Raw genomic sequence first — 14,338 nt, 5'->3', positions numbered from 1 at the left:
TGTTTATCTGGACAGATTCAATTTCAAAAGTGCTGATAAACATCTACAAATGTGCACAAACCACTCTGAAAAATGTCACATTGAGAATGTTTCTTCACATCATGATTAAAACACAATCCTCAGGTTTTCTGATCAATTTATTTCTGAAAAGCTAGAGTTTTACATACTTCAATGAACATGAAGACAATCAGCTTAAGTGTGATTTCAACTTTTAAATTCTGATTTTAACAATTCAAAGTATACAGCTCATGTTCCTCAGTGGCTGTGACTAAGCTTAAAATTAATTCAATAGAGTGAAAGGTGGGGAAGAGAGAAGGTTTTTTGCCAGTCACAACAGCTCCAAGGCAGATAGCCCTTGCATCCCTTTATCCCTTGAATCCTGCACCAAGCAGGATGTGGTACATTCCTTTTCTTAACATCACTCTTTTGAGCAAAGTTGGACCTTTCACCCTTCTGACATTATACAGGCAAGTAAAGATAAGAACAACACTAAGTTTGCAACCAGGGAAAGAAAGATATGAGTAAAGCAAGCATAACTACAGTTACAGCCAATTTTTCTTTTTAAGTTAAACAGATCATCATCAAGCATCCCACAATGCAACTTTTACTTCTGGACAACTATCTAAGAAACAAGAGAGACTATGGCGGGACCTGGATCCACCCTGCATGCCGTGTACATCAAGAAGTCTTCAGGACAACCTATTCTTCCCTTTCTGACAGTCTCCCAGAAATGCTATTCAATCTACCTTGACAAACAAGGGCAACCAGAAGAACTCTGTCTGACCTTCGCTTTCAAAGCACTAGTAACGGAATTAGACCAAAGGACACAAAGCCTTCTGATCCACAAAATCAAAAGCCAAATGAAGCCAAGCCTAGAGTGGAGTCAACTCTGGAACGATGGAGCAAGCTTGCATACTGCTTTCCAAGATATAACAGCAAAGTGAGGATTTGAAAATGACAGTAAAATCACCTTGATGCATCTGTCATTAAAAGACTTAGAAAACTGGATGGCTTACTAGTGACAAAAATCAGATCTCCTAAGCACAAGGCAGCAGAGGTCCCCTGCCTGAAGAAACACAGTGCTGGGCAGCATGCTATATGCTGTTTCTTTACACAGATCACTCTAAGAGTAATAAGCATATTTCTGCCTTCTAGTAAGTATCATCACTGAATTCAAGTTTATGTCCGTGTGCACACTATTCCACAATGGCAACAGCAAAACCTTGAGAAAAAACTCTGGACTATGAAATCTGGTGGGTGAACCCTGTACCAATTCACACATGATTAAGGTTCCTTAAGGTTGTAAGGTGAAATACAAGTATGCAGAGCAAAAAGCACAGACCACTTTAAAAGAATCATCAGTCTGAATCTGAAACAGAGGGAAAATGCTTATTTTAATGCAGAAATAATCCCTTCCCTCTTCTCCTTTTGGTATAGTAAGTAGCCTCCATGGACTTATTTTTCATTAAGATAAACCGAGGTCTGATCTACAGCACCCAGAAGAGCTTGTTTCTTGCCAAGGCAGCCTCAGAATGCTATGAAAGCATTCTGGATTACATCTAAAACATGCTTGCAATTAAATTGAAATACAGGTTACTGAAACTAAACACAGATCATCACAAAACATGAAAGGAACATGAACAACTTGATTTTCAAAACTGCATGAGGGCCTAGTATGTAACCAAAATAATTTGGCTAACAGGTTAAGGCTTAATACATAATCAATGTAATTAGGCTGAAAAGTTGAATTCAATTTAATCTCTTGAGATGAGAACTGAAATCAAAGATCAAGGAGTCAGAATGGGTGGAGAGCAGCTAAAGAGCCTTCCATGTAGTTTTTTCCCCTCTGCAGTAACTTCAAAGTAGTGTGAAAATCTCTGAACACTCCAGGAATCTTGAACACTACCACAGAGCTTTCTCCTTTGCAGATCTTCGTTTACCGGTTTGGGGTGGGAACAAAGACAGATAGTATCTGGTCATAAACCTGGTAGATATATCCACACCATACCTACAGGAAGTGGGCTGGTGATGTGACATCAGCAGCTGGGACCAAGGCAAGTTGTTCAAGACAACACTACCAGGAGAGCAGTACGTGTCACCTGATTTCAATTCTGTGCTGTTAACAGCAGCAATTCAACATGACTTCCAAGAAGAAAACATCAGAATAAACTCTTTTAACTAATGGTATTAAAGATAAGGCCTGACAGAGCTTGCAGACAGTCTGCAGTAACTCTAGAACATGCAACTGCTGGCAGAGTTTATTATGGAGCAAGTAGATATGATTTTTAATATCAATAATTTCCATCTACAGAGAATCAGTACAAACTATACAAAGCTTAATATGGAATACACTGGGTACATAAAAGGGAACACTGATCCATAAACAACACAGTTAAAAAAAGCAGGGAAACAACATGCTTGCAGGGTACCATTTTGGACAGCAAATGTTTCTGAAGTTATTTGTTGAAGATTCTTGCTACTATGCCATTATTGTTCACTAGTTTTACCACCACAAGCCAGTCTGGACAGACAACTTAAGGGAGGAGTCTCTGGAGAGGCAGCTTATGGTGCTGAAGGCTTTGGGTGGTTTCACACAGATGGCAATTTAGATGTCTATTGTTTCTCCTCAACAAAATCATTTGCCAGAATGATACCTGGATTGGCTGCTAGAATGATCTTTACAGCTGCCTTTCTAGCAAATATGCTTATTATTGTTAAACACCCTCAGTAGTTGATATTACTGCTGGAGATTGCTATCCAGTCTATCTCAGCATCACTTACTATGTCTTTATTACAGCAAGAACTGCATCCTAAAGCTTTGAGTTTCCATGCTGTTCTAATGATAGGCAAAAAGATTAACTTTTCAAACATGATAGTAATGACAAAGTTTATATATTTTAGCATTCACGGATTTATGTTGTAGTACTTGTTTAACAACTGTGATTTTGCATTTACATACAGCAGAGCTACTGCTGGCTATTCTCAATGTCTGACTGTGGAGTTCCAGTAGTGTTTTGCCAGAGACAGCACGGAGTCTGTTGAATTGTGTCAGTGACTGGGATGTTTCTTACAAGCACCAAAGGCCACCTGGGCCTCTTCGCGGTGGAGCCCACAACAAACTCTACTGTCACAAACCACTTTAGAAGACTGATCTACAACTTGCTGAAGCTCTTCTGCCTTTTTTTGCTGCTGTTTATTTTTCACAACACAAAGCATTGCTTGTATTTCCTGTCGGCTGCTTATATACAGGACTCAAATTTTATCTTCCAAAGAATTGTATCATCACAGCTTTGTGTAATAGACTAGACTTGCAACACACCAAACCAATCCCATGTTTCAGCTTAGTGTGCTGCATCCTTGACATTAACAGACTATAATTTTACATGCACAATTAAGTATCAGTAGCATAAGGCTTGTTTTCCATTTGCTTCTTGTAAACTTAATTTTGCTTTAACTAATTTTCTCCAGGAACAAGCTGATATTTGATTTCCTTCAGTCAGAGCTCAGATCTTCAGCCGAAGGTTGCAGAGTACTGGCAAAGATGAGAAGGTGCCCAGGCTCAGACTTCAAGTGGACTGACACTGCTTTGTGTTTGCTGAAATTTCACCATCAGTGAGCACCTGGTACTTCACAAAAGCAGCAAAGCAACACTTGTTTCCTAATGTTCTATCACAATGTTCTTCCTAATCTTCTATCACAAAACTTCAATGCAAGAAATGTCCTCAGGAAAAAAAAAATTTACCTGCAAGCACCATTTAGCTGATTAAATAAGATTTAAACTAGATAATGACCTAAGTATTATTTCAAAACATTTATATGAATACAGGGATGAAGAATCTGGATAAAGTATAGCTGGCTTAAATTACTTTAGTTATTGATTTTCATTATAATTTCTCTCTGATGAGCCTGAAGCATCCTTTTACTTTACAAAATCCCAAACCAACAAAAAATATCTCTGTTCTTTTTAGATATATATATGTACATACTCATATGCACACATATATAGGTAAGGTTCCCACATTTGAAGGAAATCACACACTAACTCATTCACTTTAGGCACCAACTCCTATACTCTACTGTAAATTTTAATTATATACAGCTACTGATGAGCTAAGGCAACTGCACATGTGGCTTTACCACTGAGGTCCACATTTTTGTGCTCCCTGATCTATTCATAGAAGCGTCTCACTTCACACACTCATACTGAAATCTTTTTTTACTTCGCCTCCTGCCCACCAATTTGGTATTTGTGTTGGATGCTATTTGAGAGAGTTATAGTCCATGACAAGTAATCTGGTCTACTGGAAGGTGTCCCTCCCCATCGCAGGTTGGAACTAGATGATCTTGTGGGTCTCTTCCAACCAGACCATTCTATGACTCTATGAATAATAACTGTATCTGCTTCCACAGAACTGTTACACCAAATCACTTCATCTTTGGCTCTCATCATGCTTTTATTTTACATGTCGCTGGAAAAGCTTGTCAGTATTTCAGACTGCTAAATTGAGAAGTGATGAGGAAGTATATAAAAGTCACTATAAATGTGTAGCAAATTATAATATTTGGCAGTCATCTTTTAAGAAGCATATTCAAGAATAGGCCAGGAATTTTTTCCTAGCTTTTGGCTGGTTGGTTTCTGTAAATGGCCCTCTAAGCCTGTTGCAGGGAAGGACACACAAACAAAAACACCCCAAGGCCTACCATCCCACCTCTAGAATTACAAATTTATTCTGGTTTCAAATGAAGTTGAGGGGGAAAATGCACACAAGGTATGTTTGCGGTCTGTGAGTATGAGTAGATTCAACAGCTACCTGTTTTTCTCACTGTTTGCATTCTGTAAGAGATAACTACATTAATAATTCCATATTACATGTGTTAGTGTACATCTGAGTACTCTCTGAGTGGTAGGCCTTAACTCTTATGTAAAAATTTAAAACAAGCAATTTGAAACAAAGGATGAAAACAATGTTTTCAGTTTACAAAATGCTGGTATCCATTTCTGAAAGTCCCTTTGCTCCTTTTGATTAGAACAGCCTTCACCTTCATTGCTGTGCTGCTTCCATTCAGGAAGGATTCAGAGAGCTTACTAACAGCATTAGGAAGCAGAGGATAGCAAGTACTAAACCACACACAGTTCTCACACCTCATATGTTACACAAGTAGTTGTCAGCCTTGTGTAAGAAGCAGAAGGGCCTAAGATCCTGTTTTCAGAAGCATCCTGTTTTAGGTAATAAAATACTTGTATACAGCAGTGTTTGGTTTAATAACACCATTAATTTCAGAAGCATAATGTTAAAGTTATGTAACAAACACCATTAAGGTAACTTCACTATTCAGTATTATCAGCCTTTGCTTGGAAGACAGAAGGAAATTCCAGTTGCCAAAATCAAAAAGCCAAGATGTCAATAAAAATTGGAAATAGGAAAATTATGGAATTTAAAGACAAACAGTAAGTTTTGTAGATGCTCTAAGAATAACACATAGCATCTCTTTACTCAGCAAATAGCTTCTCATTTAGTACTAAGGGTGTATACACTGAAGTATTTTTTAATGGGTATATCAACCCATTAAAATAATCTCTCTAGGAAAGAAAATCAGAACTTCAAGACATGATCAAAAATTAGTTTTTAAAATTAATTTTTTAAAGAAGCTGGCACACCAATTTAAAACTAAACAAACCCACTCCAAAGCCTACAGACTTTATTTTGTATCAGTTATAACTGATTCAAGAGAAAATCCACCCCAACTTCATACACAGTTTTGAATTAAAATCCTGTTTTGCTAATGTTATGAGTAAAATCCCAAACTAATAGCCCTAAAAAGCTACATAATGGGTCTAACACTGTCTATTTATAGTCCTTCCACAATTCAAACTTGAGAGGACAAGTTGTTTAAAATTTCAATTTTATTTCATAATATATCTCTTCTCCCAAATGCAAGACCACCAGTTTTAAGATCACCTCTAGCTACTACTGCATGGGACTGGCTCATGAAAGCTATGCTGCCTGTCCAGCTGGGGCACACCACTGAGCACGCACTGAAGAGAAGAGCCAGGGCCCAGCTAGGGTTGTTATGTGATGAAGATGCCTGTCAGCGCTACATGGTATCTCTTTGTTAAGGACACCAGCTTCTACCAAGAACAAGTAAAGAACAATCTTACTCCTCAAAGGTGATTGGCATGTATGCCAAATGCAGTGCTACTGAGTTACAGAAACTGCCCAAATGGTGTGAGGGTTGACACACCTGAAGGATGGGATGCCATCCGGAGGGGCCTGGACAAGCTTGAGAAATGAGCCCACGTGAATCTCATGCAGTTTAACAAGACCAAGTGCTGGTGCTGCACCAGGGTCCAGGCAACTCTGGTATCAATCCAGGCTGGGGATAAACAGATGGAGAGCAGCCCTGCTGAGAAGGTTTTGAGGGTGCTGGTGGATGAGAGGCTGGACAAGACCCAGCCATGGGCACTGGCAGCCCAGAAACCACCCGTGTGTGGGGCTGCATCCATAGCACCATGGGCAGCAGGGGAGGGAGGAAGGGGATTCTGCCCCTCTGCTCTGCTCAGGTGAGACCCCACCTGGCACACCGCATCCAGCTTCCTCAGCACAGGAAGGACACGGAGCTGTTGGAGCAAGTCCAGAGGCAGGTCACAAATATGATTAGAGGGATGGAGCACCTCTGCTATGAGACAGATTGAGAGGATTTGGTTTGTTCAACCTGGAGAAGAAAGGCTTTGGGGTGACCTAATTGCAGCCTTCCAGTATCTGAAGGGCACCTACAAGAAAGATGCAGAAACTTTTGTTTACAAGAGCATCTAGGGACAGGAGAAGGGGGAATGGCTTTAAACTGAGAGTAAGTTTAGATTAAATATAAGGAAGAAATTCTTTATTGTGAGAGTGGTAAGGCACTGGAAGAGTTTCCCCTGAGAAGTTGTGGATGCTCCACCCCTGGAAGTGCTCAAGGCTAGGCTGGATGGATCTGTGAGCAACCTGGTCGAGTGGAAGGTGTCCCTGCCCATGGCAGAGGGACTGGGACTAGATGGTTTTTCACATCCCTTCCAACACAACCCATCCCATTCTTTGATTCTATGACTGAACAACAATAACGGAAAAGACCTAAATGATGGATGGATTTATTCACATAAGTGAATAAATACCTACCTGTGACAAGAAGGTATTTCCAGAAATTATTTAGGAGCAGTCCTAATACATGTTAACAAGAAAGAGAAAACAATCGCAGAACTTTGTCTCCTCCCCAATCCCCAAACCTCCTCTGCTTTGGTGCCTAAATGAACTGCCAAATTAGTACTTACTTGTGCCAAGGCTTTCAAGTATAACTTAAAAAAATTCTGATGTAGAAAATTCTAGTCTCAAACTGGACACTGTGTAACAGTCACCATCTTCAAGATCAGGTATGTTTGTTTCCAGGGTAAATAGCACCACAATGAAAATCATGAACAGTAAACATGAGAAAAATAAGCAGCATACATAGAGAATATTCACTCAACATTCTAAGTAACTTCTGATCATCACAGAAACCCATTATCACAAAATAGTGCTGGATTTATTGCTTTTGTCTATTCCTTGCTTTCCTTTAAATGTTAGGATACTTCCACATATGATCTCAGCATAAAAAGCCATGCAAAAACATCAACACTGCTTCTACCACCCATTCCTTTTGCAACTTCCTACTTTTAATGGAAGTGACAATCCTTTGTGCTCATATAATCAGAAATTATTAAAAGAAGTAGTGAGAATACTGACAGTCTTTTCCCGCCATGTGCTGGCTAATATAGGAAAGGTGATCATTGAAAACTGGATAGCCACCTCTGGAGGTTCTTTCAGAGGGATGGAAATCCTTACTTGTGCTAAAGTGTTTTGAAGATGCAGAGATTTCTATAATTTTTTGGCAAATCCATTTACTGAAAAGTATTACCACTATGCTAAGTAGCTTAAGAAATTAACTTCTAAATTAAAAAGGCCTCAAAAAGCAGGGAAGAAAAACTTCTGAGAAGAAGCCTTACAAAATTTCTGCACTAGAAGCCATTACAGTAATACACCTACTGAAAAGTGATGGCTGTGAGACAGTGGCTGGATAGAAGCATGGATCAGCACTTAAATGATTCTACTTTTTAAAATTGGTTTCAGCAGTGATTATAGTCCAACATCAGCAACACATGCTGTCAATAGATCCATTTCTTGCACAGAGAGAAAAATGGCTAATACAATTTGCATTTTATTACATTTTGATTTACCTACATTAAAAAGAAGAAAAAGCCACAACAAAATACCTTTAAAGCAGAAAGAACCAACAAGGACAGCACGTGGAAACAAGATAATACACATACACGCTTCTCAAAACCACATTAGTTTTCCGTTTGCTTTTCTGCACAGCAGAAGATTGAGTTACAATTTCTGTTTTCATTTGCTGACAGTCGCCAAGCCAATACTTTCTTAAACAACAAAAATAGTCTTTGCCTTCTACAGACTACTCAGCACCTGGACTGAAAATTAATACAAATTAAATTCAAAAGTTTCATGCCAGTTTAGGCCAGTCCTGCTAGACACAGAAGAAGCTATCACTCCCTGTCACCTAGTTTTACACCAGACAATTGTCATGTATGAAAGGCTACCAGCTACTTCTGACTCTTGCATCCCCCAGGTGAATCACAGTAGTGAATTAATTGTCCTGGACTAATTGTTCCAGTGACTACTGAAAAGAGCAAGATTTAGCACCTACTCTCCCACAGACAAAAAAGTCAGAAATAAGATAGTATATAGGGTTAAAATTTTAACTTCCTTCCCCTGTGGTCGTATTTGAAAACCACTGTTAAAGTACTGCATTTGAATTATTTTGGGTGCTAGGTTAGGTTTTTCTAGAGACAGAAAAAGGTCATGTTTTCCAACAGTCATTAACTATGACCGAGTCACCTTTTCTAAACAAATGAGACTGCCCATAAATTACTACTGCCTCCACTCAAAAGGAGACCTCCACACCCCTGTGACAAAACAAAACTTTACAACAAAGCTTATCCAGCAGATAAATAATTTCTTCAAAAGACAGTTAGATCACAGAGTGTATGTCCACAAGGTACCAATGGAATGGCCAATCACCACACCCAGGTGGATTTAATTTTCAGCATCAGTTTCTGGTGCAAGTGTAGTTTTTGGGCACTGTTAAACAAACGCCCCAAGAATTTACCAGAGCAGAGACACTACTCCTATAGAGAGGAAAAACAAAACACAACAGATTAAGCCTTTGTTCCCAACCTGAGGACACTAATATGCTGGACTAATTGATGAAATAGGAGGTTATACTTAAAGGAATAGATTTAACCGTTCTGGCAACTATTTAGTCTAATTTATTAACATTTACTAACAGGCTATAAAATAAGCTTAGACAGGAGCTTAATCATATTAGCTTTATTCTTAAGTGTTCAATAAATGAGCAACATGCAACTGGAAACGGGAGTAATGGCATTGGGTACAGAAGAACAAGGTGCCCTCACCTCATAGAGACTGCGCATTTCTGGTACCTCTGTCACAAAAAGGAGAACAGTAGATGGAAACAAGAGAAGGACAACCAAAGTAACAGGAGACCTCCTACGTAGGGAGGAGTTGGGGGGGGAACCTAACTATAAAATACATATTAAAAATACAGAAATGTCAATTACATAATTAATAATTTAATACAAATTTTACACAAGTTCCAGTTAAACAACCCTCTAAACCACACACTGGCTTAAAGAAAAGTATACTAGGACGGAAGATCATACCTATACATCTACTCTGATTCTCTCTCCTCAAGCATCAGCAGTTGACTACATAGCAATTCAGAAGGGAGGTCCATGTTACTCCACATGTAGCAAGGCTTTTTTAGTATTACATTGAGTAACTACACACAGCTAATGCAAGAACCATCAGCTTAAGTGATTTTCACCCTCTTTTAGCATGGGCATTCTGGACCTGGTATACCTGGAATCATTTCAATCCCTTTTCAAACTTGCTGTACAGCTTCCATCAACTGAAACATCATTTCTCTGACTGCAAGACAGGAAAAACACATGCTCATTTTTGTAAATACTAAGATCTGTTTTACTTTTTTTATCTATAGAAGTTCAAGGCATCATGAATTTAGTTAAGTGCTATAAAAGTATCTATAAATAAAGTATTTGTGGGATGCTGCTGCTTGTGTTGTCCCTGTTCTTTGAACAGCAGGCGGTTCCTAGTCTTTACAATCTGCCATTTGCATTATATGCATATGCATTAAATGCATTTTGAGAAAGAAAAAGCTGAAATGAACCACCATATTTCCAAACCTACTCATAGTCTAGAAGAGGATTTTTTAAAAGCCGTATTAAAACATACGTAGAATGACATATGACAACAACCTTTTTTGAAGAGAAAGGAAACCTAGCAATGTATTAACAGCATGCTCCTGAATATTTCTGTATTTATCAATCTCCACTATGTTAATAAATATTCTCCTTTCTGCTCATATAAGAACCAGCTAACATACAGCAGGATTGCACCCAGACACAATAGAATGCAAAGTCTACATTACTATTTGTGTGCAATTACTCTATTAATTAAGATAATGAGTCAAGCACTGAGGTATTCAAGACTGTACAGAGACTAAATAATGCCCACTGGGAATGAGAACACTACTGTATGTGCCAGTCATATTCCCAGTTCCTTTCCCATTCTGCCCCTGCTCACATATGGTCAAGTATCCTAGACAGGTAAACTGTACTTTTCACTGGGAATTCTACCTGGATGGACAAAAGAAACAGTGTATGAACCATAAAACATATTCTTCAATTGAGATTCATCTCTCTCACATTTCAAGTTTAAAACCCAAAAATCTAGATCTGCAAAGACAGAAAGAAATGACAAAGAAACCCACATATACACTTTCGGCTAGCATACAAAGCTCTTCATTTATTGTCTCGGGGAGCTTTACACTCAATCCTGAAGTACCAAGGGGGAATAAGAAAATTAGTCTTGGTCTCAGCAACTTGTCATTCAGAAGCTTGAGAAAATAAGTAGTCAACAAATATACTCCAAAGATGGTGATAATAATGAGCCTTACAACTACACAGGAAATAAAATTATGGCCAAGTGACACTCTTTTTAATACAGCAGCAATATACCGCAAAGACAGAACACATCACAATGAAGCACACCTATTTACACCACTACAAACATCTACACGGATACATTTCCCACTTCATTCTACAAGCTCCCCTAGCAGCAAGGTTCCTTTCTAGTAGCTAGCTTCCCTCCTTCAAAACTCCATCAGTCTTACAGGAATTTACCAAAATAGTTTTACACATAATTTACAAGTTTTAATGATCTTAATTTATGAGAGTAGCATGGATCACTCTGCACAACAGACAAATGAGAACTCATTGAACTGCATACAATAAAGAGTCCAACCCACCTATCCCCAACAGTCATTTCAGGGCAGGAAAAACGGTAAAGCTGGATGAATGTTTTGTTCTCAAACATTACCTTTCAGTATCAAGAATTGTTTAGAGGCTGAAATACATAACTTTTCAGTATACCATTTTACATTTAAACTACTATAAACATTTTAAAGGAAATGTCAGGAAATTAATGTAAATGGTGGATTTCCAAATCAAACAAAACTACTAATTCTGAGTTTCTAGATGAATGTGTGCAAGGGAATTAATAATTATTTCATCATCCCTTTTCAAGTTGCTGTGCCTTGCTAGTGGGCAAAACAGAGAGAAATGCAGAAGGAAAACAGAATAATTAGTCAAAAATGGCACACTTCATCGTATACCTATAAAAAGGAACTACACAACACAACAGCTGGCAGCCTTTGATTAAGCCTAAGGTCTCCTGACAATAAACCAGGCTACTGACACTTAACTGACATGCCAGCATCGACCGTTTGAGAGAAGAGACCTCTGGGAATTACAGAGAACTCTAAAAACGACATTGAGCAACAAGAGGAGAAGCCCAAAAACTCACAATAAAAGCAGAAAATAAGACAGAAGTACATCTCATAACCAAAAAAGGGAATAGATGAGTATTTAAGACTGTAGCAAGCAAATACTTATTTACTCTAAATAAAACTGACTTCCTTAAAAGCATCATCTTATATCTTGCCAATTACCAGGGCAGTAGTTCCACAATCATTTTCCCTCAAAACTATCATCATGTCAAAATTACAATGTAGAAAACCCTAAAGTACTTTTTAGAAGTTACTACAAATAACTGTGAAAAATACGATGTTTTTTAGTAATATTTACCTCATGTTCTTGGTTATCTTGTCCATCTTTGCCACTTTTTCCACTCTTAACTGATTTTGCAGGTTCCTTAAAAAAAAAGTTTGCAGTTTCAGTTTGTTTTTTTTTTAAAGGAGATCTAGATAGATTCTTAAGTCAAGGAATCAGGCTTTTTTAGACACTTGCTAAAAGTAATAAAATTGACAGAATAAAAATGATACAATTTAACTGAAAGATGATAATATTGAACTATAAGTCTCTACAAAGCCACTTTAAACATTTTTTTATCTGTTGAAAGACTTTGGAGTTTTATTATTGCCTCAAAATTCACCTATAAAGATAAGTTTTCACATAGGTAAGCAGGCAGGGACAAAGAATGCAAGTGATTTGAACCATGTCTGAGAAATTACTTAGTTTTTTTTTTTACTACCTTGCGGTCTTTGGATTTTTGGTTCAGAAATATTTATATTTAGTTTAGCTTTGAAATCAGCATCAGTATAGTACACATTTGTTATTATTATGTCTGTTCTAAGGGCTAGAAAGTCCAGTGTTAGAAGCAGGCCCACAACTCAGTTTTCTGCATCACAGCATTGCACTTACCTTGAATCCTTCACCCATTTTTGAGATTTGTTACTCTCAGAAAAGTTTCAATGTTTTAATATAGAAAGTGCCAAGGATATTGGGAAAATTTAAAGCAAACGACCCCCACAAACCGCAACACTCAACCTCTCTACAGCTAATTTTAAAATGACGTTGACAAACTAAAAGCTAAAGAGAAGCTGTCGAGAGGGACAGCAGCTGGCTGAGGAGGACAGCACACTTCACTCTTTCTGACTTCCACTCACGGCTAATTGCCTATCACACAAAATCAAGTGCAATCCAGCTAACTTCCTGCCGGGTTTACAAGTTTTCTGCGATCATTACTTGTGCAAGCCCCTTTCGTAGCCGCCAGACAAATCACTCCCCGGAGCCCGAGGCAAAGCGGGGCCAAACCTAGCTTCATTCTATTGTCGGGAGAAGGAGCTGAAAGACTCCGAGGGGCGATCAGTGCTCCTCGAATACTTACAGAGATCCCCCAAGCGCAACTCCCACTGCAGCCAGAGCCACGCAGCAGCCAAACTTCCCAGGACGGGGCCCAGGCAAGCAGCCGTGGGGCCGGACCCCCCCACCTTGCCGTGGAAATAATCCCTTCCCCCTCCCCAACGCCCCCGGGCCAGCCCCGAGCGAGAGCCCCCCTCCCCGCTCCGCCTCAGCCAGCCCGGGCTGAGGACGCGTTTCCCATCCCCTCCCTGCAGCACTCCCCCGCACGCCGAACCCACGGCCGCCCTCCACCGACTCCCGCCCTCCACCGACTCCCTCCCTCCGACGGCCGCCGGCGAGACGGTACCAGGACCCCGCCTCGGCACCCCCGGACTAGGCCCCGCCGGGAGCTGCTCCCTCCCCGGCACCCGGCGGAGGCCGGCACACAGCGGCGAGGGAGGGAGCTGCCCCTCACCCGGGGCTGCCCCTCGCGCGGCTCTCCCAGCGCCGGGGAACGGGCGCCGCTCGCCGCTGCCGCCCCCCACCCCAGGCCCCTCCTCCTCCCCGCAGGGCCTGCACCCCACAGCCTCCCCGCGGGGCTCAGCCTCTCCTGATCCCTCCGACTCACTTTCTCCTTCTTGTTTTTATTCGGCATGGCCGCGGAGGCGCAGCCCCCGCCGGCCCCGCTTCGCTCCGCGCCGCGCCCGCCCCGCGCTGCCGCTCCCCCGCTCCGCGGCGGCCTCGGTGCTCCCCCTTCCTCCCCCGCCCGCGGGGAGCGGGCCCTGCCCGCCCATTGGCTGCAAGAGTCACGTGGGCCACAGCTCGCGGCGCGTCACCGAGCGGGCGGGGCTGGCGGCGCCCCCGCCCCCGACGCTCTCCTGGCGGGGTCGGCGCTCCCCTCACGGCTCCGGGCTCTCCTCACGGCTCCGGGGCGCTCCCGGCGGGATCCGCGCTCTCCCGGCGGCTCCCCCACTCCGCCCTGGCTCCGGCCACGCCTCGGGGTGTTCCCGCAGGCTGAGCGGGGCAGCGGGCCGGGCTGAGGTGTCCTCAGGGCCCCGAGGCTCC

General features: G+C 41.1%; 1 protein-coding gene across 2 annotated transcripts in view; it reads right to left on the bottom strand.

Annotated features, from left to right (window-relative positions):
* PPP2R5C (protein phosphatase 2 regulatory subunit B'gamma) overlaps nt 1-14,057 on the bottom strand; it is a 71,165-nt gene extending 57,108 nt beyond the window's left edge. Inside the window, exons 1-2 of one of the 2 annotated variants that reach the window (XM_038137339.1) lie at nt 13,902-14,057; nt 12,278-12,343 (exon numbers count right to left, since the gene is read on the bottom strand). In XM_038137339.1, coding sequence (XP_037993267.1) covers nt 12,278-12,343; nt 13,902-13,928 — 93 coding nt within the window. In that variant the 5' untranslated portion in view covers nt 13,929-14,057. Of the gene's footprint in view, nt 1-12,277; nt 12,344-13,901 lie in introns of those variants that run through there. The other variant, XM_038137342.1, reaches the window with a different exon arrangement.
* Between the last annotated feature and the right edge of the window lie 281 nt (nt 14,058-14,338).

This window comes from Motacilla alba, chromosome 5 (genome assembly GCF_015832195.1).
Source record: "Motacilla alba alba isolate MOTALB_02 chromosome 5, Motacilla_alba_V1.0_pri, whole genome shotgun sequence".
Lineage (NCBI taxonomy): Eukaryota > Metazoa > Chordata > Aves > Passeriformes > Motacillidae > Motacilla > Motacilla alba.
The sequence above is the reverse complement of the archived record's forward strand: the minus strand, read 5'-3'. Positions and strand labels throughout refer to the sequence as shown.